This window comes from Pelecanus crispus, chromosome 9, assembly GCF_030463565.1.
Source record: "Pelecanus crispus isolate bPelCri1 chromosome 9, bPelCri1.pri, whole genome shotgun sequence".
Taxonomy (NCBI): domain Eukaryota; kingdom Metazoa; phylum Chordata; class Aves; order Pelecaniformes; family Pelecanidae; genus Pelecanus; species Pelecanus crispus.
The window spans coordinates 37,127,181-37,155,138 of NC_134651.1; the positions used below are offsets into that span (position 1 = coordinate 37,127,181).

General features: G+C 46.1%; 1 protein-coding gene across 6 annotated transcripts; it reads right to left on the bottom strand.

Annotated features, from left to right (window-relative positions):
- Positions 1–1,136: 1,136 nt before the first annotated feature.
- Positions 1,137–27,884, bottom strand: SLC25A25 (solute carrier family 25 member 25). 6 transcript variants are annotated; one of them, XM_075716057.1, is made up of 11 exons: positions 27,597–27,884; positions 7,602–7,728; positions 7,426–7,513; positions 6,939–6,974; positions 6,524–6,635; positions 5,631–5,789; positions 4,737–4,889; positions 4,504–4,611; positions 4,090–4,257; positions 3,516–3,666; positions 1,137–3,075 (listed from the first exon to the last, which is right to left on the bottom strand). In XM_075716057.1, exons 1-11 carry the CDS (start codon positions 27,882–27,884, stop codon positions 2,891–2,893), a joined length of 1,575 nt encoding a protein of 524 aa, XP_075572172.1. In that variant the 3' UTR covers positions 1,137–2,890. The 6 variants fall into 6 exon arrangements, with proteins under 6 accessions (XP_075572172.1, XP_009486402.1, XP_075572173.1 ...); XM_009488127.2 differs by lacking the exon at positions 27,597–27,884 and adding an exon at positions 16,245–16,469; XM_075716058.1 differs by lacking the exon at positions 27,597–27,884 and adding an exon at positions 10,297–10,455.
- Positions 27,885–27,958: the final 74 nt, after the last annotated feature.

Genomic DNA, 27,958 nt, shown 5'->3' on the forward strand with positions numbered 1-27,958 from the left:
AGCAAGTTTTGTTAACCAAATCAGAGGCCACTTGCCCTACCAGCTATGGTTCCTGAATGACCTTCAAGGATAGCTCCTGGTTGGTTTTTTTATTTGTTGAAGAAAAAATTGTACAAAGCCTTTCTTTTGAAAACCCTATGAGCCAGGTTCCTTTGAGGGCATAATTGGACTGCAGTTTCCAGCTTTTCTGGGAAACTCACTTCTCTGAACAGAGTTACGTATACTGCACAGATGAGCAAAGTCCACCAACACTCACAGACAGGTTAACAGCATCTGAACACCCCTGACTCATCGCTACCATCATTAGGCTTGATCTCAGGTTTGCTGGTTTTGTCTTTAAGAAGAACTCTGTTCTCCTGGGTCCTCATAGGAAAGATCCTTCCCAGTGTCAGCATCCTTGGTGAGAATCATCCCAGGAAGAGTCTGGCCACGAACAGCAACAATAAACCATAACGAAAAAGAGATGCAGACACACGGTATCTCTTTGACAGACCTTTATTAGCAGACTGTTCCCTACATGAAGAATCCAAGTTAGATTTGCATTGTAACAATTTGTGGTTACAGCTACAAAGATGGTTGTCATTTTGCATTGATTTTTGCATTCTGATATTCTTATTCCCAATAGGCCACACTGGTAGGAAGGAGCCACTGCAGAATTTATAACAGGTCTCAAGAAGGGGTGGGGGTGGTGGAAAAAAATCATATCACTAATCCAGATTGGTTAGATTTCCATGTGGCTAACTAGTGACAGCACTGGATAGTCAAGGCAGAGCCTCACCTGAAAGACTCTCCATGAACCACCGAAATCTGTCAGCAAAAAAGCAGCTGCTGAGTGCTAGTAAATCCTTTTCCGATTTCTCACACACTTCTGCACAGTGCCTGTTGGCATGTGAAGAGCACTGGCTCAGCAGCAGGGTCTGCTGATTCAGCCTCAAAGCACAACTGCAGCAGCTTGTGTCCAAGTGCAAGTTTCCTTCCATCTCTCTGGAAACTTGTATTTTCTTTAGTCCCTGAGATTTCTCCCCTCCCCCCTTACTTAAAAATTCCCCAAGATCGCTCTCAATTAGCCATTGTGACACCCCAAGATCGCTCTCAATTAGCCATTGTGACACCCAACATACACAGACCTTCTACTTCCCAACTTCAGCCATCCACCTGAAAGCCTTTCAGCCATGCACAGAGGCAATTCCAAAATAAGGCGAGCCTCACAGTGCACCCTCTCCCCTCCTCCCAAGGTACTGCTTCCTCACCAGCTCCCTTCTCTCCTATGGCTTCTTGCTACAGAAATTTCTCTGGGCTGAAGTCCTCCAGCAACAACCCCAGACGTGGGAAAGGCAGCTCAAGCCCCAAAGGGAAGGTATGCAAGCAACTTTAGGGTCCCTCCCCGCAACTCAGCTGTGTGATGTAAGAGAACAAATAGAGAACTTTTTAAAACAGGAGAAATACAAGCACAGTAACAATATTTAAACAAGTCTATAAAAATAGTCTGACATAACTCTGTTCAAATAAATACAAAATAAATATGCTTTAAGCAGTAAAACAGTGGAATGCAACGCTGGTCCATTTTGCCCAAAATGAAAAGTTGGATGAGGATCTCCCAGGCCTCAAAAGCCAGATCCTATCAACTAAAGTAGCCCATAACATAGAGAAATTTTAAAGCCATCTCTTTCCCTTAGCCTTATGAAAAGCACCCTTTGAAAGAAAAGCAAGCACATCTTCAGGACTGAAAGCTCACCTCTCCCCAGTGACAACCAGCCCCTCTCCCTAACACCCCTTCCGACAGCAGACATACTCCTGGCTTGGGGACTCCACCCCACTAATGCAAACCTGAACATCAATCTACAAAGAGGTCCAAAGAGATAGATAGCAGCGTAGGCACAGGGTTTGGAAAAGGTCCACCAGCTATCCTTGGCACCAGGCAGAATGGAATTCAGAGGTCCATGCAACGCTGCACAGGGGCTCTCATGTCGTGCTGGGAGCACAACTGCACAGGAGCTGTGAAATATTGTCTTTTGTTCACTAAAGCCATGCATCAAGGTGCCAGTCCATCCAGGGCTCTCCTGCCTTCCCCTTTCCAAGCCCCTGCTGAGTATAAGACAAGCCAATCCTGGCATGCAAAGGATACAGGCATGCAGGCTCTAGTCTGCTGCTTCTGTTAGTAAGTGCATCTTGTTAGTGGATTTATGAGACACACTTAAACCTATAAAAAATAAATAATCCTAATTCTTCATCAGGCTGGCCTAAGTAACCTTCAGCCTGACTGGATAAGCCACTGCCCACCAGCCCTCAAAACCAGTATAGTTCAAAGTTACATTTCATGTCAAGTCTTGGAAGCAGAACATGAATGTCTCCTGCCCAAAGGAATATATGTAAACATAATAACAAGCCTGGTGTGGCAGCAGCTCCTACACAAGGTTTGTACAAATTTAAACAACCGGTAGGAAGTTAAACAACTGAATGGAAAAAGAAGCTCTCTGAATGGAAAAAGAAGCTCTTTCAGCAAGTCAGAAGGTGCTCATCTGCAGGCAAACAGCTCTGTAGATGCAATACGCTGAAAGCAGACCTGTTACCCAAATCTTTGCTACTCTGCCATACTGCTGGGAACTGACCTCAGCAACTCACGCCTTAAGATTCTCCCAGGAGTTCGCCTCCTGGTCTCCCAAAAGGCCCAACAAAAAGGACCACGTGATGGTTTATGTGGAGCTCTGAGTAGCAAGATGGCAAAGGGCACCAGATCCTCCCCTTCCCCTTACTGACTCACAAACTATCTGAGATTTCACAGCTTTGCTTAGTCAGCTTAGTGTCAACACATTCACAGAATGAGAGATGGCTATACGTCTTGGGATCGCACCCCAAGATTTCAGAGTTCAGAGTCCTCGGCATCTCCTGGTCACCGTGACTGCACGCCCAGAGTCATCTTCAAGTTTTCATAAACCACGTAGCTGATGCTTACAGCTGGGATCACCTTCATAAAGTTCGGTGCCAGACCCCGGTAAAGACCAAATGCTCCCTCTGTCTTCAGAATGTGTTTAAACAGTCCCCTCATCGTCACTTCGGGAGCACCCTCCACTGAAGCTGCAATAGGGAAAGCCACAATAAATAATGCAGACTACGTGGTGAAATCACTTTAAGGTAACACCTGTCTCACAGAGCAGTTCTGATTCATGTGCTTCTTGTGGATGTTCATACACCAAAGGTGCTTCATGGGAGATAGCATCTAACCTCTCAGCAAGCCATGACCGTGCTGCACATCACGGCCATTTTCCCCAAACTGCTCAGCAGATGCCCTTAGCCCAAAACTCCTGATCTGAGCAAAACAGAACCTCTGTCCTGGAGGTGCTTGGCCCAGATGCTAAGGGCAGCACAAAGTCCACTGTCATCTTGCAGCATGGCAAATAGCATACTGCTCAGCCACACAAGCCAGTTAAGGCTGTTGTTGCAACGTTTACACTACAGGACCTTTACCCTGCTCAGAGACCATGACAGGAGTTCCCACAGTTCCCAGAAGTTCTCACCTTGGGCCTGCATGCGTGTCCTCACAAGAGCCAGTGGGTAACTGGCAAGCTGTCCACAGGTACTGGAGATGGTGCCACAAGCCAGCAGAACAAAGACTCCAGGGTCAGCACTGTTGACAGCATAGCGTTGCAACCAGGCATTTTTCAGTGTCTGGAAGGAACAAGCCAGATGTTAGCAGTGAAGAGGTAACAAAAAGAACATCACTTTACATAAAAGTTCTAGCGTAAAAGCCCAGAAAGCTATGTGCTAGTTCAGCCAGAAGCACTAGGCTTCTCAAATCTTTTTGAACTACTGCTACTGTACTCCTTAGGGAAAAATCCCTTCTTTAATTTTCTGCTGCAATTTTCTCACAGAAAAAGGAAACAAGTGACCATGCATGATGTTGACTAGGAAAGGAGAATCATTGTATAGGATTATCTTTTAGGCCATTTTGGCTAAAAATCCATTTGTGCCCCATAAGGCTGATCAGGAAAGCTTTGATAAATTACTTGAACTCCTGTAGTAACTGACACATCTGACAGTGATAAAGGTACACAAGCAGCACAGCCCTACAACAGGTTAAAGGCTTCATACCTCATAGACTGCCAGGTCAATACCAGCATACGGAATGATTCCTAGCATGTTGGGGATGTAGCCTTTGTAGAAGGCAGCCATTCCTTCCTTCGAAAGGATGTTTTTAGCACAATCCAACATGCCTGAATATTGTCCTGTCTTCCTTAAAGCCATCCGTGTTTTCAGAACCTAGAAGACAAGAATAAATACCATGAAGAGAGGAGAATCAATAGGAGAAAAAATGTATAGACAATGTCATTCTTAAGAGCATGATGGTCAGGACTACAGCAAGTGTCATGCAAGCAGTGTTACCTGATATCATCTCTGAGAACTCATTAATTAAGCTATGATAGCGCTGGTGTTCTACCCACATTTTCTCATCTCAGCACCCTGCTGTGACCCCCCCTGAGCTGGACTATCAGCCACCTGCCTCACCTCCATCGGGTAGATGCTGCTCTGTGCAATGGCCCCAGCCAGAGAACCAGCTAACAGCCGCTCATGGATCCTCAGCATTTCTTGGTCAGTACCAATGAACCGCTTGATCTGTAGAAGCCAAGACAGACAGACATTGAGGCACTCTGACTTATCTCAGCATTCTTTTTTTTTTTTTCAGCTTGTCCTTCCGCAAACCCTTCTTGCGCCAGATTTGTCTGTGCCCTTTTACTCACCTGCTCATAGGCCATGAACTTAATGGCAGATTCCGGTGCAATCTTCAACACATTGATGCCATTCCCTCGCCACAGTGACCTTGGTCCACCCTCTCGGATCATCTGAGTAAAACCGCCAACAATGCACATGTTGTTACTGCGGGAGGCATGAACCTGGGAGAGAGAAAGCACGCCTGGATTAGTTCCAGTCCTGATTACGACAGTGTTACGTTTTTCTGTAATCCAGGGACAAAAGGGCACTTTTTTATTTACCCAGAGATTTGCCAAGGCTTTAATCCCTTCCAGATAACTTCTACAATAGGAAAGCAAGCTTCTTTTTTGTGAAGTCTAGTGTTAACTAATGAAATTAATCAATATCTCCCTCTGGAATGGGAGGAAAGGTTAAATAGGCAACTCCCATACCTAGCGTTCGATCAGCTACCCAGGGTAAATTTCTCAGCTGGCTCAAGAGCAGGTAAAAAAAAAAAATCAAGTTTTTCTAACTCCTAATATTGATAATACTTATACTCAGTATAAGCTCGCCAGCTGACCACCACAACCACTTCATGGCCTCAGGGTCTCTCATGGGAACACAAGACTTGAACCTGTTTCACCAAAACCCAAGTTTTCCAGTGCTCTAAACCACAAAGCGCTCTCACTATTGATAGTTTTCATATGCCTACCTCCCAAAAGATTCTCTATATTTCTTCTAGTCAACAAAGAATAACTTTTTAACATTACTTTGATCATTCAAATAATTCAAAAAGCTTTCAAAAATAGCAGTGCAAGAGCAATGAGATTAATCCTGGCCAGAGTGCTGCAGTGTGCTGATGAACATTATCACCTCCTAGGCATCCACGAGTATAAAAGGAATCTGCCTGGGTACTCAAACAAACTGGAACTGCTCCATCATACCTGCATGAGCACTTTCAAGCGGTCCAAGGGAGCTGTACAGGTTCTGGACACGGCACCTGCACCTCCACCTGCAACCAGATGTCTCCACCACATCCCTGTCTGCCTCTCTTCCACTGTGAACTCATCAGGGACAGTCAAATTCTCTCCTACATCAAAGATCTGCAAAAGTATAAGGTGTTGAGAAACGTTTCATCAGCTAGTGATCTTGCCAAAGTTTTATTGCTCTTTATCAGTACTAAGTGTTGGAAGTACTGGATATACTTATTGCAAGTCAGCAGCTTATCTATGGCTATTAACTGCTGTGTCTGACCACAGGAACTGCCATGCTATAGCACATCACACGGGGAATCTTCACATTTAGAGATTTCTGTCCAAGGAGCTGGCAACTGCTGAACATTTGTCTGCATTAAAATACTATGGATCATAGTAAGGAACAAAATGACCAACTGCAGGCAGCTGCATGGCAAAAAAGCTGGACCTCTCTGGAACCTTCCAAGCTCGCAGCCAGTTTAATCTCGTTACATGCTATTTACACACACTGAAATATCTCCAGGAAGGACGGCTGCCTGTCAAATCAGTTTCTAGTCTTAACAGGTCCTGAACCAGCAGGGGCTGGTATGAGCTCTCAGAGGTGCAAGTCAAGTGAACACCCTCATCTTCTTGCAGAATGTGCAGTTGTTATCACCTGTGCCAGAGGCTTCAGAAGCCATGCCAGTGATAGCTGGCAAGATAACAGGAGAGGACAGGAAGCAATTGGGCTTCTAGGGCTACAAGGCTGCTACTGAACCATGAAGAGCAAGATAGGGACTGCTGATAGCAGCTCCTGGGGGTCAGGACTCTGACTGAGACGCTGGGGAAAGACCAAGACCTGTCGTGGAAGAACCATTTCTTACCGTGGAGTGCTTCCAGTACAGGATGATTTCAGGAATGTTCTCCACTGGGTGCAGCAGGTGATAGTCTCGCCACTCATTCCAATCAATTGTCATAGTCCCATTTTTATCCATGCTAAAAAGATTTGTTATTAGATGAGTACAGATTCCCACTGGGTGACAAATTCTTCCTCCCCTTCCCTTTGATTATTCAGGCCTACACCAAAAACAAGCTTTGCAAAGCGATTATTAAAAGACTTCTAAAGAGACACAAGACAAAGCCAGGAAATCTTTTATTCACCAAACACTGCAGAGAGGTAGAAGTAGGCTCCCTTTTTCCTCCCCGCTCTCTCCCCTTTAACTGACCCACAGGAGTAGTCACACCCCCTCCTACCAAACTTAGGGACATAACTGACACTGAAGGGAAAATAATACTTACTAGGTGACAGGACCCCAGAAGTGTCCCGTCCTTATTCTGACATACAGGCAAACAGACAGAGGGAAGGTAGCAGAGGAAAGAAAGAGGAAAAAAACAACACAAATAAGTGGTTGTTAACATGTTAGTGCCACATGGATAAAGCACTCAGCATTTCCCAAGAGCAACTGCACAGTCCCTCTCCAAAGCAGCAAGCTCAGGGAAGCAGGACAATCAGACAGGGATGCAAATCAGCTCAGATGCAAACACTTCCCCACAACAGGTCAGTAAGATAAGAGATTCTGACAGTAACTCTCCATAATGCATTACGACATTGTAAGTGTCAATTAATGGGGAAAAAAAAAATAAAATGAAGAGTAATAGGCAAAAAGGGAGGAGCTGAAGTCTCTGGCAAGTATGTACAGGGTAGAAAGAGGAGATGGGTTCCATGTCCCTACACTTCCTTCTAACCCCCTCAAGAGTAAAACAGAAGAACCAGCTGAATCCTCACCTCTTCAGTATTTTCTCAGCCTGCTGCTCAGAGATCTTGACTCCCAGGTCCCGAAGAGACTGTACAATCTCCTGGGCATCGATACGGCCTGCAAAGATAAGCCAGTGAGCTCAAGTATATGTATTACAAGCTAGCACATGCAGTAGTCTATTCGTGAGCATGAGAAAGGTGTTTACCATCATTCTTCTTATCCAAACTCTTGAAGACCAGTCTCAGCTTCTTTTCATGATCTTGGAGATAGTGAACAAATTCCTCAAAATCTAGCTGTCCATCCAGGTCCTTGTCTCCAGCCTTCACAATTTTCTGTTCAGAAAACAATCAAAAACTGTCAGTTCCTTCGTTCATTCAGACAGGTCTGCCCCTTCTTCTACCATATTTAAAGATCATTTCCTACACAACTTGGGACTTTTCCTCCAGAAAGTAGCAGACAGAATTACGATATTTTCTCAAAGAAATCTGAGCAAAGCAGTAGTGTAGAAAAGTCACCTGTTTCCAGGCAACTGTCTCCCAAAGTTAGCTACGCAGATGAACTGCCTCATGCTTTTATGAGGGATACTCTGCTTGTATCATGTATCTAATCTCAGTCCTGTATCTTGATTAACAACTTACACAGTTCTTGAACTATGCATGAGGCAACAGATTTGCACAAAAAGTGAATCACAAAACTTCAGGTAATAAAAAAACTGAACAGGAGAAGGAATTTCACGCCTACTACAATTCTTAGAGAAGTAAGCTCCCTCTGGCAATAACTAACTCCAACCAGAAAAAGCCTGTCCAGCTCTAGTGGACACAGCCAAAGATAAAAACCCCTATGAACTGGTTTAGGCACCCTGGAGCTAAGTACTTTAATTATACAAGTTTCCATGAGATGCATATAGAACAAGAAAAGGTTCTTAGTAGGACAAAGCTAAAATCAAGATCAGACTCCGTGCCAGACTTCTAGGACACGGTAAACGACTAATTAACTCACTCCAGCATGGGGCAATAGCAGATGGACTGTCCTATCTAAGGGCACGTGGCTACTTGCTGACAGGAGAGGTGATCTCCGGACTGCAAGAATGTGGCTCAGGGAGCTCCTGTTCCCCTTCTTGTTCAGTCACTTGCCTTTGACAGCCTATAAGTCTTTTTCAAGATGAATCCATGAGCAACACTAAATGAGGTATGATTCAGTCTACTGCATCACCTAAATTTTTGTTTTCATTTTTGTAACGTTTATGTGAACAGCAAGTGGGTTGTTAAGGAAGCTCTGAGTTGAGATCAAACACTAGGCTAACCTTCTGTTCACCAATATTTTGTTCAATATTTAGGCTTCAAAGGTAATAGGCAACCCTAGGCTTATTGTGATACTTCCTCAGCCTATGAGCACCAGTCCCCTTCATAAGCTTTAAGTCTTTGTTTCAATGCCATTTTAAATTACTTCAATACTAAATACTTCACTATTAAAACTCTCTCTCACCCCACCAAGTCCTGTCACTTTAGCCCTAATGCTATGAGGATTATTCCTAATCGTTTTATGAACCTTAAATAAGAAAGTGCTGTCCCAGCTGTCCTGACCTTTGAGGTGTGCCCGGTATTCTTAACCTGCAATTTATCATATGACCGTCATAAAGTTCAGATATGACCCCACATTCAACTTGTAGGCTAAAGATAGACCAACTGCCCTCGCCTGTCAGCAGACAGGCCTTGAACAGCTGAATCAGGGCTTCCCTCTGGCTGGCAACCCCGAACCAGCTGACAAGACAGCGCCTCCGAATTATTCGTGCAAGAGCGATGTGACTGTGCAACTGCTCCCGTTCTCTCAGCACGCCCCTAACAACCGCAGATATGTGCAATGAGTGATCAGAGACCACAGGTAATAAAAGTTGACTTGCTCTGCTAGCTTTCTTCCTCCACAATCACAAAGCAAAAATGCCACAAGCCTGTCAAACAGTAAACTGCAACACACATGTGAAGGGTGACAAAGCCACGCTCCCAGCATCTTCTCCAGAGATACGAACAAATATCTGCCTGCAGCTCTTTGCCTTTAAACAGCAAATATGAAATCTCCATAGACAGAACCACTCATTAACAGCTATGTTGGCTGCAGACGTTTCTATGGTCACCCACATAACACACAGCCCCTGCAGCACGCTTTGGGACCCACGCATCTTAAAGCGTGCTCCATCCCCCATTTGTGTGTCTGCACAAAGGTATAAAAAGCCTGCCCAGCTTTGCTGTTCAATAATCAGCTCTCTGGGCTCTTAGCAGCCTGGTCATGAAAATCATGCCAGTAGCAGCAAGCCGAAAGCAAGGGCTGTGATACAGTCAGCCGGAGCGCTCCGTGGATTTAGTGCATCTCCCTTCTGTAGCAAAGGGAAATGCTCTTGCACAACCTCCCCGGCTCAGCCCACACACTGCTGCTGAGCTGCGCTCTGGCTCATAGCGCAAACCTGCTCATCTTCACCGGGGTGAAACCTCCATCGGCTTGAGCTGACATTCGATTACACACCTCCTGTCAGAAGGGGGGCAGGCGGAAGGGTGTAACAAAAAGGAAGAGGATGTGAAACGTAGTATTTGAGCCAACCAGTTAAAGGAGAAGAATCCATAGTTTGGAAAACCCCTTTTTCTATTTAACTTGCATCAAACAAACTAGTTTAAATAGTCTTAGAGACACCGAGATCTCATCAGATTCAAGCCAAAAGAATCAAAAAGAAAAAAGTCCACTCCACGCTGCTTCAGCAATCCCTGCCAAGAGGCAAGAGAAACATGTCCATGCTGTACCCAGCTATCACGACAGAGCCGTCATGAACTTCTCCCCCTCCAACCGGCCACGGGTGCCGGAGACCACCCCTCTGTAATTCACTCCCTCCCATTCCTCCCTCGGGGCCATACCTGCTTCCACTGGCGGTAGGTAGAGAACTCCTGGGAAGGAATGAAGAGGCTGAGTCGGAAGATAGATTTGAGTTCAGCCGGCAGCCCCTTTGACTCAAAGTACTGAAACTCCGTCTGCGATTCCCCGAACACTGGCACATACAGACAGAGGCAGAGCATCTTTCTGAGCCAGAGACTCAGCTGCCCTGATCAGACTGACCAGGAAGGGAAATAAAACTGAACGATTCCCCTGAGCTAATTTCAGCGTGTAGTGGGACGGAAATGCCAGCAAGTCTCATGACACATGCCTATGAGCGCACCCGGCTCCGGTGGGATTGGCTGTACAAGCCCTGCCCTTCTACTTAAAAGGGAAGCCGTGGCTGTACAGTCCCACCCAGCTGCCAGCAAGACACTGGATCCGGAGGAGGCATGTGAGCTGCCTCCCATTGCTCAACACCAGGATCCCATCAAGACCTGACATCATGCTCACCGCAAATTAACTCTTACCGGGCATCTCGTTTAACCTAACAGGCTTTGGCCAACATCCAAGACGCTCACTTGCTGATCAGAAAGGACCGATCGGATGTAAGGAACATGTGCTCACCACTCGAGGGATTTACACATGCTGCACAGTGGGGACCATGCTTGATCATAACCTCTCCCACCATACAACACAGGAGGACTCTCACTGTCTTCCTCTTCCCAAAATTCTTCCTTTAAAACACAGTAAGAGCAAGGTGCCACCCACTTACTGCTTTCATACCCATTTGGGATATCCAGCTTAAAACAAAAGCCTCAAAATTCCACTTTCATGAGGTTACTTTGCTATGCCAGAGTTGACTGGCTTTGGAATCCTCCCAAAAACACTTCTGCCAGCTAGGAGCAGACAACCCCTGCATACCAAGATCTCCTCTGCAGCACTCAGGAGTTACTAATATAGGCAGCAATAAAGGCTATGGAGAAGGTTTGCCATTGTGCTGGATACCCAGAAAACCACCAAAATCAAGGGCAGGCTTCAAAACAGACCCAGCTGCTTCAAAGCCTCCTAGCTAAGCATCCACACAGCAATTACAGCAGCTTACTAGTTTTTGCTCCTCTCCCAACTACAATTAAACATTGCAGTCGGATATGCGCTATAATGAGAAGTGGCCCGGGCAGAACAACATTTTCCAGTTTCTACCATTTATAACTTAACCACTTTGTAAGCGAGTGCCTGAGCTTTCATCAGGAGCAAGCCAGGCTGAAGAGGGAGTGCGGCACATGCATCATTTAATGTGGATATAATTATAGGCTTCTGAGCATTTAATGGAGTTTGATGTATGGGATAACACTTAGCACTACAGCAAGAGTACCAAAAAAGTGCAGCAGATAATAATACTGCTCAGTACCAAATTACTAATTGCTAACATGAATTTTAAAATAAAGTTACAGTCTTGATATTCATCAAGGAGAAGCTGTCGTACTAGGAAGATGCAAAAACCCATGGCCAATAACCAAAACGCTATAATCCTGCCTGCACTTGAAGTAACACAGCATGTTTGCTAAACTGGTTTAAGCCAGTCCAGTCAACAGCTTTCCCCACCGCTGCAGACGCAGCAACATTTTCTTGTGTTTGCTCTGTTTAAACAGACTGCCTGGCCAGTGCAAAGTCCAATAAGCACCCCCCTCCTCAGACCCTAATGCACAAGGGGCCTTTACATCTTTACCGTGGTATTTTGTTCTTTAGATTTAAACAAAAGCCAAGGTCTGTAATAAGCTGTTTGTGGAGCTGCATGTCAATCACACAAATTGGGAATATTTAATCTGGGGCTTTATTTCAAGGGGTTTGTTTTGGTTGTTTTTTTTTTTTTTTTTTAAAGCTTAATAGACCATGACTCAAAGCAATTTGGTACCCTTGAGAATCATGACCTACAACCGTTTCCTACGCCTTCCCCCGTCACCTCACCTACCATGGCACTACTGCCGCGTTACCTAACCAGGCTTAACCTACTCCCTGCTGACGTCTCTCCGCACGACAACAGGATCTTCTCAGGGACTCCAGATCCTCTTAAAGATCAAGCTACAGCAGCTCACCACATGCACGCCAACAGCACACCCCAGCCTTCCCACCGAGCTGAGGCTCACTTCAAGCAGCACCCTAATGCTACACACCACCGGCCAAAGGCAAACGCCTTCAGCGGCCTGACCAAGGCGAGCAGCTCCCCCCACCCAGCTCCAGGTAGTAAGTGAACAAGCGTAACTCAGATATGTCCCACCAAGCCTTAAGATCCTCCGTAGTCCTTCCCACGAGCTGCCAAGCATCACTATTATAGCTGCTTGGCAGCTCAGTTGCTATGCCAACATGATGCAGATTTTCCTAATAAACTCTGTCTGGAGTTGGCAGCTAGAGACAAAAGGCAAAATCTGCACATTTTAGGAAAAAAGCCCTACTACCTACGTCAGAGGAAAGGAGAAAGGTTAAGAATGAGGTTAGGAAAGCTGATTTTAAGCAGGGTATTAATTACAGGACAGCGAGCTAAGAAGGAGAGACAGATTACGAATTTTTATACCAGCCATTCTGGTTATAATGACAAAGGGAACTTAAACAGGCATTAACAGGTATTTAGATTTCACCTAAAAGAATCCTGGTAAACCTGGAAGTACCCTAATGCAAGATAGCTCTCCAAAGCTGCAGGAATCAGTGCTGCTTGAACACAACTAGCATGGGGTCAGTGCCCAAGCCTTGGCAGATGGAGCCAGTCCCGCTCCCCCAGCCCCTGCAGCGTGCGTGTGGCAGCAGCACACCCACCCCAGGACTTCAGACATGAGCCATGGACAGTACATCCCTCATTAGCACTGTCTATTCCCGATCAAACCAAGGGCAGGGCACAGAGCTCCAAATACAGTCAGTCCTTTCAAGTCACTCCTCCCTGATATTTCTTCCATGCACCAATTCTGCCAATAAAACCAGAGTGGGACCTACACATTTTTGGTCGATGTGAAGCCAGCCTAGTTAATACCCTCCTCTGCTAAAGAGAACACTAAATGGGTCCGTCTTCCTTCTACAGAAGATGCTCACCTTTCTTGCCATCAAGGAAGCTGCAAACTCATTGTCCATTTTATTTATAGGATTTGGTTCTTATTTAAATGCTGCACACGTTACCAGTTTCAACACCCTGCCATTCCAACGCTAGCCTTTCCAAGTCATTTGTACTCTTCTAGGCATCTGCTTCATCACCAGCTTACTACATCAGCTCCAGAAGGTACCTCCCAAAGGATGGGAAGATGCAGCCATACAAGGAACAGGAAAGTATGCTGATTAATTTTGAATTTACTTCGCTAAAAAAAAGTCTCTAAAAATATCAAGTGCCAGTGAGCGTCACAGCCACATAATTAACATCCTCCTTCACAGGCAAAACAGCTTTCTGGGCGAGTACACATGGGCCAGAGAGAGAACCGCTATTGCTCGAAGCTTTCGCTAGGTTCTGCTGACTTGGTATTTGTTAATTTCTGAAAACTAGCTTATAATTAATTATACAGTACAGAAAGTCCTCACAAAGCACAAACAGTGTAACGTGTATGAAAGAGGGGAGTTAATCATTTAAGAGACCCCAGCAGAGTAAAGAGCTGCAGCCAGCCAAGGCTGTGCAAGGGGAAGGACAGAGACCGGGGAAGGCAGACAACACTACATGGTATTTGACATAAAGGTAACCAGGGAAGGCGACCTGTGCCACTGACAACACACAGATCCAAAGTTACAAGTCCAGATGGTGACATCAGGGGTAGATCATACCTCTCTCCTGTGTACACACAACGGGAGCCAACACATCACATTTGCAATCAGTATTTTCTCCCACATTTACAGAAACAGCCTCATGTTGAAATCATTACCTTCAAAGCAAGGATCTGAGCAGAAACACGCTGACTACAACATGAAGATTGAAGAGCCAGCGATAGAAAGCACCTCAGGTCAAATTTATCGATACACACAAATTCCTTGCAGTAACCCAAGTATCGGGTGTGATATTTTGTGTGGTTTTAGCAGATATGTAGTTACAGGCATTTTTACAACAAAGCGGCATAACAGTCAAGAGACTTCTCCCAAGGTCAAGACATTCAGTGGCAGAGAACAAAAGCTGTGTGTTCCCCACATTTTCTTTAAACACCAAATCATACTGTTTGCTCACAGTGGTTTATGATCTATCCCTAAGGCTGTATGAGACTTTTTGCAACACTTTTCCTTCAGACGGGTAATTAGAACATAAATATCTGATCAAGTACAAACAAGTCATTGCAGCTTAACAAGTTACTGTCCATCAGCTGAGCCACCATGGCTGGATGCAGTATTAGCCAGCCTGAATTGCAAGGTAAAACATATCTGCATAATCCTCAACAGAAGAGCTTTACACTGCGTTTTACTTTACGATCAGGGCAGGCTAAAATTACAGTCTTGTGACTGTAACAGATGGGCTGTTATTTCCTAAGCTGCAATAACTCCGTTTTACCACATCCTTATCCTCTAGGTATTTCTCCATTAGCCAATTTTAGTGTTCCTATGCAGCAAAACTTCCCAGAGTCACACAGGAAAGAGGAGATTGGTACCAGCTTTCAGAGAAAGCTTCATTCCAGGTGCGAACAGATGGACTCTCCCCGACTGAGGGACCATTGTTCCCCTGGAAGACACCAGATTTTCAGCCCTATGCTTTCAAGGTTTTCATCACAACCTCCTTCAGTTCTGAGCCTCTGTCCTTCTTCATCCTCCGTGCACAAAAGTCCTCAAAATGTAAACGCTCCTCTTTTTGAAGAGGATGCACAGTGCTAACCGCTAACGATAGGGATGAAGGCAAAAGTCCCTGCAGATTTTGCAGTCCGATTCAAGCAGGGAGTGGCTTCTGCTCCCAAGAATGCGAAATGCCACCCTGCCTTTTTTTCATTCAAAATAGCAGCAGAAAGGACGTTTATCCCCTCTACAACCTGAACCCGTTCGTCCCCCATTTTAGAGAGAAAGCTTACAGCATCAACCATGCCCGATTCCCTGTCAAAAACCTGGATCCTGCAAGTCATGCACCCCTACCTCTGCTGCAGCCCTTTAGCATTATCCCAAACTCCCACCACTCGCAGGGGTTATGCCCAACTCCTCCTCCCCGAATCCCAGGTCACACCCTTGGTCTTAAACCACATGTAGTCAGAGCTGAATGCACCATCCTCAGGAGGGATGGACAGCATTCCCTCCCCATCAAAAATAAACCAGAACTGCAGTCAGCCAGCACTGTGCTAGAAACCCAGGCACTAAACTAAGCAGCTTTTGTTCACCTCCCCCCAGACAAAGCCTCACCATTTATTCTTCGCCAATTGTGCGCACCCACCACTTCCCCCCTCTCCCACCCCCTGGGAAGTTCCCATCCTCACACAGATTTTAGTCTCTCCCTTATGCTACCCGCTCCCCAGGGACAGGCTTTCCTCTCTTCCAGGCTGTGCCATTCAAATAATATAGCTAGTTACTCATTTGCTCAAAACATGCTAGCTTTTCCAGAGGCTTGCCAAATTACCTGACTCCGGAACGTTTTAGGATCTATTTGATCCTTTGCCGGTCTCCCGTGCAGGGGTGGGACTCACCACTAACCTGCATTACTATTCCCTGCCCTCTCAGTCATGCTTCTTACAAGTTGCCCAGGAACCTTCGAGACCCCCATATTCCCCCTTGCCCCTAAACAGCATTTTTTCCCCCTTTGAACATCACGGCTGAAAGGTGAAGATCACCTCCTCTCTGCACAGTCATTCCCCTCATCCCCCCACATTTCCCTTCTAGCAAGTGTACAGGTTGGACCCTGCTCCCTTTTCCTGTTCCTCTCCCCCCTCCCCAAATACACACCACACACACACCCCCAGCTACTCCCACATTCCATCTGCAACACCCCTACTCCCGGCAGACCACACACTCCGCTGTCATGTGCGCCAACCCCTCCTCAGGCCCCTGGATATCCCATTACCTTTGGAAAATGCTCTGCGGGTCCAACCACCAGTAGGATAGTTGGTCTCCTTTCAGTGGGATCAGTCCCTCTGTCCTGTGGCTTCCCCAACATCTTTGGCCCTTTCTCCCCGGGGCCTGGAAGTGGGGTGGTGTTTCTGGCCTCATCCTCTTTTTCATCTGCAGGACCTTGGCATATGGCCCTGGGAAGGAAGCTAGACAGAAAATGCCAAAGGGTCTGCAGCATTGCTGCTCCAGCGAGCGTCCCAGGCAGGGAAACCCTGCGCACTCAGGAGCTGCCCGCTGCCAAGGATGATGTGACTGCACTACCAAGCACCCCCAAGATGGGAATCGGCACGGCAGCCAGCGGGAGGTTCAACCCAGCGACTCCAAGGGCTCGGATTCTTTACAGACCGCTCCTGCGGATGCTTCCTGCCTGCCTTTTGAAATTGCTGCTACTGCAGTCGTGCCTGGCCTGACAAGCAGCTCATTGTACCAGAGCCTCAGAAATCTGATGGCAACAGACAAAGCACAAGACCCCTGGCACAGAGAAGCCGAGACGTTGAGCTTTGGAGACTGCTTGGACAGAGAAGCCAAGACGCTGCGCTTAAGAGGAAAGCTAAAAATGAACCTCTCCGAGAGAGGCTTCTCAGAGCTGCCAATTAACTCGCAAGTCCCGGCTCATCCTAACGGCACATCAGACGAGCAGCAAGGCTGAACACCCAGGCTGCGTCCCCACTGCAGCAGTGCCCAGCCAATCCTCGCTCCCAACACTGCGGTGCTCCGGAGCAAGGCAGCGCGCGCAGCCGGGCGGGAGCGCGCCCTCCGCGCAGGAGGCACCCTGCAGAGGAGCGCGCCTGCCAGCTCCGTCGGGCAGGTACGGGCAGGGAGGGCAGCAGGGCAGCCGTCCGGAGCGCTGAAGCCACGACCCGGAGGCAGTTCGCCAGCACAGGATTGTCCGAGGCGTGTACGTACCAGCTTCTGGGCCTCAGCAGCTTTGGCTGCAGCTCTTTGTTAGAGCAGCAGATGGTTCTCCGGAGAGAAGCCGGCTTTTCCCAGCCATGGCTGAATTAACCTCTAACTGCACCCTCTCTCCCTGGTCTATTATAGTCTCATCCGTCATTACAATAGCTCTTTGGTGCTGCATTGTGCTTCTGCCATTTGGCTTTCACACAGCGACACGCTTGCACAGCATTTATGGCTATTCATCTATGCAAGACCTAATACGCTGTGGTTAAACTATTGCCCATTAGTCAAACAGGCCGAGTTCTGCTGAAGGAGCCTTTAACCGTACAGTCAAGGGTAGGATTAGCCAGAGCACGACTACAAGTATATGTATCAATATATAAGGACAAACACATGACATTCCCTGAATTTCTACAAGAAATGCCACATTTCCCTCTGCTGCCAGAGCAGCAGTTGCTCATAGCCCCAGCTGTAAGGCACCGGGGCACCACCAGAAAAGTCAACGACCCACCTTGGTGGAACCGAGCAGCCCACATCTGGCAGGCACAACAGCAAGCTGGAGACAGTAAGGGCTCATTTTCCATTTTAAAGGACCAACAACTTACTTAGTAGTCCTAGATTCTTGCCTGCCTTTCGCATCTACAGACAGAGGGCACTGCATGCCTCACTTTCCAAAGTATTATGACTTTTCCATAAGAAAACAGTTTGGGTTTTTTTAACACGCAGGATAAGTAAGTACAGACCACATCTTCCATCACCCAGGGCTCCCTACCCACAGTAGCACAGCAAGGTCCACAGCAAGCAGAGGACCTCTGTTTTCAGCTTTTAACTTTTCAGAGTGACAGACTGTAGGAAACTTTTGTTTTACAGATATTAAACATGAAAATACAATCCAAAACCTGGAAGGACTGCAGGCTTTCAGGAGCCAATTTGCAAATAAATTTTAGAGGATGAACACGAAACATCACACTTCTGGGAACTTGTTAGTGTTGAATTCCTCTAACTAACCCGAGTAATGGAAAAAGTGAGAGACAACCACATAGAAGACATCACATTAAGGAATTCTGCAACTACTCTTCAGAGTTACTTAAGAAGAAAAAAATGCTGTTTAATCATAAGGTCTACATACAGTATGCAACAAAGTTTTTTACCTTAAAACTTGACACACGCAAAAAAACCCAGAAAAAAACCCCAAAATTTGGGGGTAGTAACACTGGGGTGAGGCTGCAGGGAAAGCCATGTCGCCCTTTGGGGAATGGCACAGTCCGGTTCTAGTTGGGATGTAGTCAGAAGCCCAGGTTCAGGCACAGGCAGAAGAGAGTGAGAAATTTTTGTCATGCCTCAATTACCTTGAGCTGTTGCCAGTCATCACAACAAGCACAAAAGTTAAACTACTTTCTAAAACACTGTGTTTCTAAAACACAGTGATTCAGATCCTTTAAGATGACATTTGAAAGTTTCTAATGCTCTCAAGCCATAGGAGGAGCAAAGCAGATTTTCTAAACTGGGCACAGTTCTTCAAAATCAGCTTCTGTTAGCCTAAGGCTGTTGTTTCACAAGCAGCAGTGAACTGATCTGAAGCTTACTGCCGCTAAGAGATCATCTCACACGTCCACATCAGCTCCGTACTTACCTCGCTCCCGTGCTCCTCTGACAGCCTCACTAACCCAGCCAAAAATTACCGAGTTTTCTGCGGGGCAAGCCAGTTGAGGCTACTCAATGGATGGGGTCCAAAACAGCCTGACTGCCTGTGGAAAGGGCATTAGAGCTGCCTGCGGCGGCAGCAGGCAGACAGGCTCTGCCGCTCACAGAGCTACAGGCCATGATACAGAAGGCAAAGCACCGGAGTGGGACTTTGGATTTGTCCTCAGTGGTCACTTAATGCTGGGCTGCTACTCACAAGGACCCGTTAAACCAGCTGATGTTACGTGACACTCTTTCTTACAGTTCCTCTGCATAGTATTAGCTTCAGTGGTGCGCGCATGGCAGGCACCCCATCTTCCTTTGTTCACGCAGAGATTGCATAGTAAAATAATAATTTGTGCAAGAAATTACATGCCTGGGGTGCAATTAAAGCAGAAACTCAGCAATGCTTCCTTGGCCTTTGTCCTCACTAAAGGAGACAGAGGAATTCTGCCACTGCACTAATCCACACAGCTCCTTGAGAGCAGACAGATTTTTCTCATCATATTTAGGAAAAAAAATAAAAAGCATTTCTTTTACCAAGTGGGGAATTTTATTAGGTCAGAATAATAAACCTAGTAACAGCAAGATGATTATAGCTAGAGGCAAAACAACTGCTCTCCTACAGGGAATTTGTAGGGAATTATTACCCTACCAACGCCACCACGAAGCCAATCATTCACACGTAAGAAAAGATGCAATAAATACCATGAGTCCAGCCTGAACAGTGACACAAAGGAATGGATGAGGAACAAAAGTTCACTTTTTCTAGAAATCATGAATGAACACCTGGACTGCACGGCAACAGCTTTCCCAACCTTCATTAGGAGACAGTCAGCCCTCCAATTCCAGCTGTTTCCATGAACCAAGCCCAGGATTTTCAAGGCAGAAAAGCACCAGGACTGATCCAAAAGCTGGCTCTTGGCCAGCACACCAGTCACCGGGGTCAGAAGGTGCCTGCAGCAGCTGGCCTCAGAGTCCTACACCACCAAAATGGATAGTCATTAGATAGCCAGAGGAGAAGCCGACAACAAAGTCATGTAACCTATCCAAACAGAGACAAAGGAGAAAGGAAAGAGCAAGACTGTGACAGGTTTTGCTTAATTAAAACAATATTTTTCTCATTACTGCAAACTGAGAGGGAGGTTCTGTTTTAAGCCACAAACCCAAGTCTTCAGCCACATCAGGCAGGCCACCTCTTAGTACCTGCTCAGTTTGAAACTCCAGTTTTCGAACAGGCACTTGCCCTTTCTAGCCTGGTAGTACTGGGCAGAAATTCAGACTCAGGCTATTTGCTTTAAGATGGCTTCTAGAAGACTTTTGAGTTAAATGCACAGCATTTTCCAGCAAGAATGTGAGCCTTGTCACCAGACAACTAGCTAACACGTAAAAAATGCGGGAGGGAGGGAGGGTGAAAAGAAAGGGGGGCAGAGGGAAGGGAGCTGTGCTTGGAGCAATGACCCTTCTCCTCCAGTGCAGGAAGAGCTGCCACTGCGGTCGATGTCTCCGGTTCCTTAAGTGACCCTGCAGGAATCAGCAGTGACTCATCTCCTTTGGGAGCTCTCCTGGAAGCACCCCGAGGAGCGCTGCCTACACATGTGCCACCCAGAGATAGCACCCAGCCTGCCCCAGCTGGGATGGGCCACCATGACTCTTTCAATTACCTCTTATCTTCAAATGCAATTTCTGAAAGACAAACTTCCCCAAAACAAAAAAAAAAAAAAGTATTTCTCACTTTTTAGAAAGCCAAAGTTAACTCTGCACAGTGCTTCTTGCACCACGCTGTAAAATCTAAACATCTTGGCCACTGCTGTTTAAATAATTAAACTGTCTAGTGACATTCAACGACGTTAATATGTTAAGGCGACACAGCATAGTTCAGTGAACACTACAAAGAAACCCAGGTCACTGTTACAGGAGCCCTGGCACAAGTGATTAGCTATTCTAGTTGATGTATTAAGGCAACCCAGGGCCAGTGCCAAATACAGAGATACAGAGAGTGCTGGCCAGGGAGGGGGACATACACAGCCATTGCCCAGAACAGCAAGTTCCACCGAGGTCGTATCGTATCACATGAAGAGCCAGTGATTGACCAAGAGAAAGGGCATCCTTAGTACTCAGAAATTAAAGTCAGCTTCTCACTACACTAGAAAGTTAACCAGGAAAATAGCTAGTGAAAAATGACGGCTCTCCAGCAGCCCAGGCGCAGGCTTGCTCTTACACAGCCCCCATTCTCCTTAGGCTAAACGATGTAGATTCACATCTCAAACAGCTTTGCCTTTCCAACCAACTCATGATCTAAAAATTTCAACAATTTCTCTTACAGCAGAAAGCCACTTCAACTGCCAGGAACTCCCCTGCAGCTCACTGCACATAACTTAGAAAACGTCTCTGTTGCCTTTCTACATTGACACTGTCTCTGTTGCCTTTCTACATTGACACTAGCTATTACAGCTATGCTTCTCCACTTGAGACAGTCTGGGGCATCATTAAAGCATGCTCATGTCCCACATTTAGAGGGACAAATATAGCAATAGGACATGAACAAGAACAAAGGTTCATTTACCATTTGCTACAAGTAGGACTGAAAGAAAAAATCCCTCTCCCTTCTCCTCCTCCCAACACCGTATCATGTTATAATATACGCAACAGAGAGCACAGAAGTGCAGCATCACCATTTTGTAAGGCTCTCAAACAGGAGACCAAGTCCTTATCATGGCTTTGGTCTCATTTCATTAACACTTGTCAACCATTTAAGGGTTCTGCTCAATATTCAGCCAGATTTGTCACTGGGTTTCTTTCTTTTTAAAAAGAAATTAAAAGAAACAGTAAGTATACTGAAGTCCTGGGGTTTTTTTACCTGCCTTTGTCTCAGTAATCTGACTAATAATCCAATGCGGATGAGGGTAAGGAGACATTTTCCACTACTTACTGAGTATCTAGTTCTGGTCACTAAATAACATCCCACAGAACACATGTTGAAAGACCAAAACTGTGCTGCATATTCTACACAGGCATAATCAGTTGCTTTGGATCAGTTTTGTTGTTTCATTTCCCTTGTGCTCTGGGGATCCTACAGACATTCACTTCACTACAGAGTTCAGAATACACACCATTCTGCAGGAAACATAACACTGTGAGGCCACATCAGCAGGATGCTTTTCTGCAAGAGACTCTCACACAACATCAACATTTAAAATTGGTATGCTCAAGTCAAAGTTGCATCTCCATCTCACAAAGGTCAGCCAGTATCCTTCCTTCCTTATCACTCTGCAAATAGGACAAAGGTCTCAGCTAAATAAACCTGAGAATCACCAGGCTTCTCCAATGTGCTGCAAGTTAGGACAAAAAATGATCCTGGAAGAACGTCCCAAGATTGCATCTCTCAAGAGTTATATATCTGGTCCTGTACATACACAACCATAAAGCAGCACTTGCCTAATCCACAATTGTTTGTTTATACACAAGGTAAACTTATGCAAGAGCAAGCTTCTCTTGTATGTATCTGCATCTAGAAACTCACTTCCAATCTACCCCTACCATGAGTGGACATGCACTGCCAGTTTAATATATTAATCACACTAAGGCATGTCTGCTGACCAGAGACTAAGTTTGAGAAAAGACTTTCACCATTACTGTGCAAGATTCCCTGGTCTCCAGCATCTCTCTCCTCCCGCCCTCCCTGTAAGACCTTTGGGCCCAGGCAGCGCGACGAACGCAGGCAGCCAGCGTGCCAGCCGGTCTCCCCTGACACTCATTGTCACAGCGCACCCTCCAGTCCAGCAAAGCTCCTGCTTCATGAGGCTGCTGGCCAAGTCTATTAATAACCAACATCACACTGAGAAGTAAGTTTGTGCCAAAGCCAATCCCTGTATTTCTTCTCAAAAGTTCTTGACAGCCACTGCAAAGACTGTTTGATTGATTACAAAGAGTTCATTTGCGTCTTTAGCATGCCTAAATCAGAGAAGGTAACAGAACATGGAATTCACACCAACTCATTCACTTACCACAGATTTAAAGGCTTTATCTACAACTAAATCATTGACCTACAGTTCTGCTCTTGCACCAGGTTTCCCAAGTGCATAAGAACAGGGCCTTCATCAAACCACACATTTCATAATCTACAAAGAGCAAGGACAGGCCTCCATTCCCTACAGACCCAGCAAATATGATCTTTTTTGCTTGCTATTTTAATGCACATTATACATAAATGTGTGGAGTTATTTAACATGTTATTGAAAGCAGTTTCACCTTGTGAAACTGGTTCAGGGTATCCACGTGTCCTTTGGGATTAGTCAGGAGATGGGTGGTTGAGAAGCTGTTGGCAAATACCTTTCAGCAGAAGGAAGGGTATCAACTGGAATTTCAGACTGTAACACTGGTTCATTTGTTTGATACGACCTTGTGTTGCTCAACCCTTCATGATGAATTACGAAGGCCTGGCTAAAAGCTCCACAACTGCCCCAGCAGGATTTAAGACACACAAGCTATAAAGATGTTGTATCTAAATGTACATAGGTTTGGAGAGATAATTCAGTCTAGGTTACAGAACACTATTAGAATTTTGCTCTTTTTATCATAAACAGACTTCTGTAAAGGAGTAAGAACTCAGGTCCTCCTCTTCCAGATGACTGTGAATGGAAAACAGGTGAAAGCATCACACAGAAAAGATTCCCTGCTTCCTCTGCCCCTTACAGTTGCTGAAAATGTTAGTACATTATGCATAGTGTAATAGAGTATTCAAAAGTCTTGGAAAGTAAAATAGTTACAGAAATAAAGAGTCTGAACGGAAGAATTAAATGATATCATGACAGAAGATAAAGTATTGATCAGAAATAACATTAAAGTTTTTTACAACTGCAACTGGTACAATAGAAAGAGTTTCTCAATCCATCCATGGAGTCACTTGTGAAAGAGCTATGTGATCACGTATCCCAGAAGAGCATGGGTACAGCATTCTCTGACAGTTGGAAGAGTCCAAGACACATACTTGAAAAGCAGAGGCATTCAGAGGAAAGGCCTGAAGCAAACAGAACGCTGCAGAGTCTGGCTGCAGCAGTGCAGTTATGCTTCTTCGGTACACGTGAAAAAGTGAACAATAGAACTTGTGTGGGAGTTTGGACAGCCAGAACTCGGAGATCAAAGAGGAGATACCAGGCAAAGAAAGAGGTAATGAAAGCAAATGTGAAGATTTCAGCAGAACAGGAGCCGATGTAGTTTCATATGGGGAAGCTGATACCCAGGCAGCAATAGGCAGTCACGTATATGAACTCAAGAGAAGAAAGCATCACAAGGCCAAGAAGGACACCATCGTTACAGCAGAAGCAACTGGACAGTTGTAACTGAAAAGAGACAAGGGTTATGTTTGCTCTGTTTCTGAAAGCTGAGAGAATTAGTCCACCAGAAGATACTCAGCACCGCCACAGAAGAGGTAGCTGCAGACAAAGTTCACCACTTCAGTCTGTGTCTAGGCAGCTGAGATGAATTCCTCCATTTCAAACTGTCTGGAACTTCAGCAGCAGAGATGAGGTTTTAGAATAGCACTCCAGCCCTGCGGTTAATCAGGATCAGCAGGAAAACAGTTATATTAGCAAATAGACAAATACTACCATTATACATCCTTTCAACAGTAGGACATCTCCAGATACAAAGTAGAAAACACAGTTCCGGTTCAACTACCCGCCTTTTCATTAAGTGCATATTTCCAGTTCCGTAAGTCTATATAAATATTTTCATGAGGAAAGTCAGAAAGTAGTAGTAACAGGAGATTGACTATTCCAGAGGTAGATATAATTTAGCAGTAAAAGACTATCCCTTTACACAGTAGAACAAGAAAGCCTTTAAAAAATTCTTCACATGATTATCACTTTACTGCTCAAGCAAAGTATGTGAATTGCTTCACGCTAACCAGTGCAAACAAGCATTTCTTTAGAAGGCTCACTGGCTTGGCACGCCATATTTGTCAAATGGTTTAAAGATAACAGCGTGGGTTAAAAAAATGCATTGTTTACATAAGCAAATTCCACCTCAAAGGACATCTAAGTACAACCCCTTCTCTCCCCCACCACAGAAGGCCACCTCTAAAACAGAAGGCAGCAATTTTCCAAGAATGCTACAAAGGGTTTTATCTCAGTAAGAACTCTCAAGCATTGAAGGAGCCAAAATATTGCTCATTTTCTTTTCAAGTTGCAGCCCAAAACTATTACTGTTGTTACCACAAAAACTTTTAGCCTACTGACGCAAAGAGATTAGCAACTCATAGCTAAGATTGGTGATAACCTCACATTACGAGTCTAATATTTCCTCCATCTGTCTAACAAACGTTAGAAGGTAACTCCCATATCAAATGTACTGTTGCATGGAAGGAAAAATAAAACACACCAAAGCCACCAAGTAATTTACTAGTCAAAAGCAATCCATGTGATTTATGCCTAAATCAGTCTCCAAACACCATGTCCAATACATGAAAAAGGTTTTCATCTTGACGCTTAAGCACTTTTCTTGAGCATGACTTCACATTAGTTATCCCAAGCGTCAAGGTGCCATTATTAGCTAAGGATGGAGCAGAAAAAAGAATGACTTATTAATAGAACTGCCTGGGAAACAGGAAGTTTATTTGATTTTCCTAAAAATTACACAATGCAGAAGTTTTCTAGCCAGCTCTCCAAGGACTGTTCCCACATTTTAACTGGAACTTCAGAGTTTTGAACTCTGCCTCCTTGTTCTTAACGGACACTTTTTACACTGCTGAAGGGGATGCTTTGCAATACTAACAGTGCTTTACAAACTCTATTCATCTAACCAGCCACTTCCTGCACAGCGGAAGAGAAGGCAGAGGAAGCAAAGGGCTGAGGAACAATACTGACAGACAGGGGCTTCAGCAGAAAGACAGGATTGTTAAGCAGAATCCAGACAGCACTTCCCTCCAACAGAGCAGCTCCAGTCCCTGCAGAACGGTTCCTCTCAGCCGCTCCCACAGTGTGGCAAGCAAAGAAAATATCTGTCGGGAAGTAAAAACGCATTTTGTTTTATGGTGCATCCTCCTAGCCTGGAGAATGTCAGGCTGGATTGAATAACATGCCCGGGAAGAAAAGGGAATGCAGACTGAGACAGGCATGCAGGCATAAGCACAGAACATGCTGGTGGATGAGAGACTTTTGCCAGAGGTAAAGGATTCGGCACCCACAGGTGGCAGCAGGTCAGCGTTTCACAGAGCATGCACAGGTGATTTATGTGGTATAATCAGATTTCATTACCAAAATGCACGTAGCAGAAAATCACCATGGCACTAATGTTATTTTTAGAAACAACACAATAAACCACTCACAAGATCCTCACACTGCCAAAGAATTCTCATACTTTACAGCAGCAAGGAAGATGCCAACTGCCAACCAAAAACAAATGTTAGAAGTTAAGATGTTGGAAATTCAAAGTTAGAAAGGAACTAGCAACTCTGGAAAGGATGGATACCTACAATTCAAGCACTCAAACAAATTGGGGCACCACTCCAAGAGCAGGGAGAGAATAGGAACTGTCACTTGAATTAGATGTCTTTTCAGTGACTCAGAAGTTATCCTTAAACTCTTCTTCCTTCCTGCAGGATTCAGGCGCTCTGCGATGGCACATCCCTGACTACGCCCATGTGTTTATCTACTATCTTCTCAAGATACTCAGCTTTTTTATGGTCCTGCATATAAAATACAAGAAACTAGGCAGAGACAAACTGTTCACTGAGAACAAGCCCATTACGCCAATTCATACAGACGTAAATTACACTAATTACAGTTCAATAGAGCAACATCATGTTGAACCTTGAAGCCTAGAACCCTCAGTGTCCAACATCACACAAAGAGCTGTGATGACAAAAGGGCACAGCTCCCAATACTGAAGTAGAAAGTCAGTGCGCTGCACATTTTGTATACTGCACAGGCAAACTGTACAAATACAGCAGCCTTCCTACATTTTAAGATATTTCAAACCCCTTAAAAGAGACAAGTGAGTTTGGAATATATAAGCCATCTTGGGCAAGAAACTTGAGCAGCAACACAGTGCCAAACAGACTTAATGTGAGGAAATGCAATGACGCGAGGAAAACTGCAGGACAACCTGACTGCACCTATCCCTTCAAAAAAATCGTTTACGAATTTAAGTAAGCCTGCAAGCTTCCTAGCCCTCGGACCTGGAGAAAGAGGATTTTCTTTATGGTTCTTCCTGTCCGAGCAATAAGTTTTCAATCTTAAATGTCCACAGTTAATACTGTACATGTCTACAGGTAGTAAGCAAGCTGATTCCTCCGGGTTTAGTGTTCAAGTCAGCAGGGTTGCTTTTAGGGCAGTACCTAGAAACGGCCAAAGCAGCCGAGCAACGGTGTCTCCCATCACACAAACGCCTGTTCGCACTCTGGGCTCTCCTGGCTACGCCACAGCAAGGTAACTGGATGCAAGTGCTGGCATGCAACGAGCATGGCCTGCTACCACCACTGACCTGGCGGATCTTCTCCCCCGGCCGAGGCACAGTTAAAGGGTCTTCAGAACCCACGTCCCGCTCCCGAAAACGGCGGAGCCGGGCGCCGGACTATCGCTGCGGGGCGGACGCGGGCAGGGCGCGGGATGAGGAGGGGGGCCAGACGCTCCCTCACCCCGCAGGAACGCACGTCCGGAGCCCAGCCCGGCTCAGCCCCGCCGGGCCAAACCCGCCCGCCCCACCGCCCTCCGCCGCCGCTCACCAGAAGGTCCAGCTCGGTGCGGTGCAGCCCGAGGCGGTTCAGGCCCACGGCCAGGTCGTGGATGCAGAGCGCGCCGTCGCGGTTCACGTCGAGCTTCTGGAAGAGGGCGCGGAGGCGCCGGTCCTGCTCGGAGGCCTCGCACAGAGACCGCCCGCAGGGGCCCGCGCTCCCGCCGCTGCCGCCCTCCGCCCCCGGGCCGGGCGCCGCGCCGGCGGCCCGCGGGGAGCCGCATGGGCAGAGCACACCGCTCACCACCGGGGATGCCAGCGAGCGCCGCGCCCCCGGCATCGTCCCGCCGCCCGCTCGCTCGCTCCTCACGCTCGCCGACGCCGGCAAATGGCGACGCTTCCGCCGCGAGGAAC

Coding starts and splice junctions, on each gene's coding strand:
- SLC25A25 (XM_075716057.1), bottom strand. CDS start 27,884: ATGCCGGGGGCGCGGCGCTCGCTGGCATCCCCGGTGGTGAGCGGTGTG. Junction 7,514..7,601: donor TTTGGATAAGAAGAATGATG/GTAAACACCTTT, acceptor TTATCTTTGCAG/GCCGTATCGATGCCCAGGAG. Junction 5,790..6,523: donor TGTACTGGAAGCACTCCACG/GTAAGAAATGGT, acceptor ATACTTTTGCAG/ATCTTTGATGTAGGAGAGAA.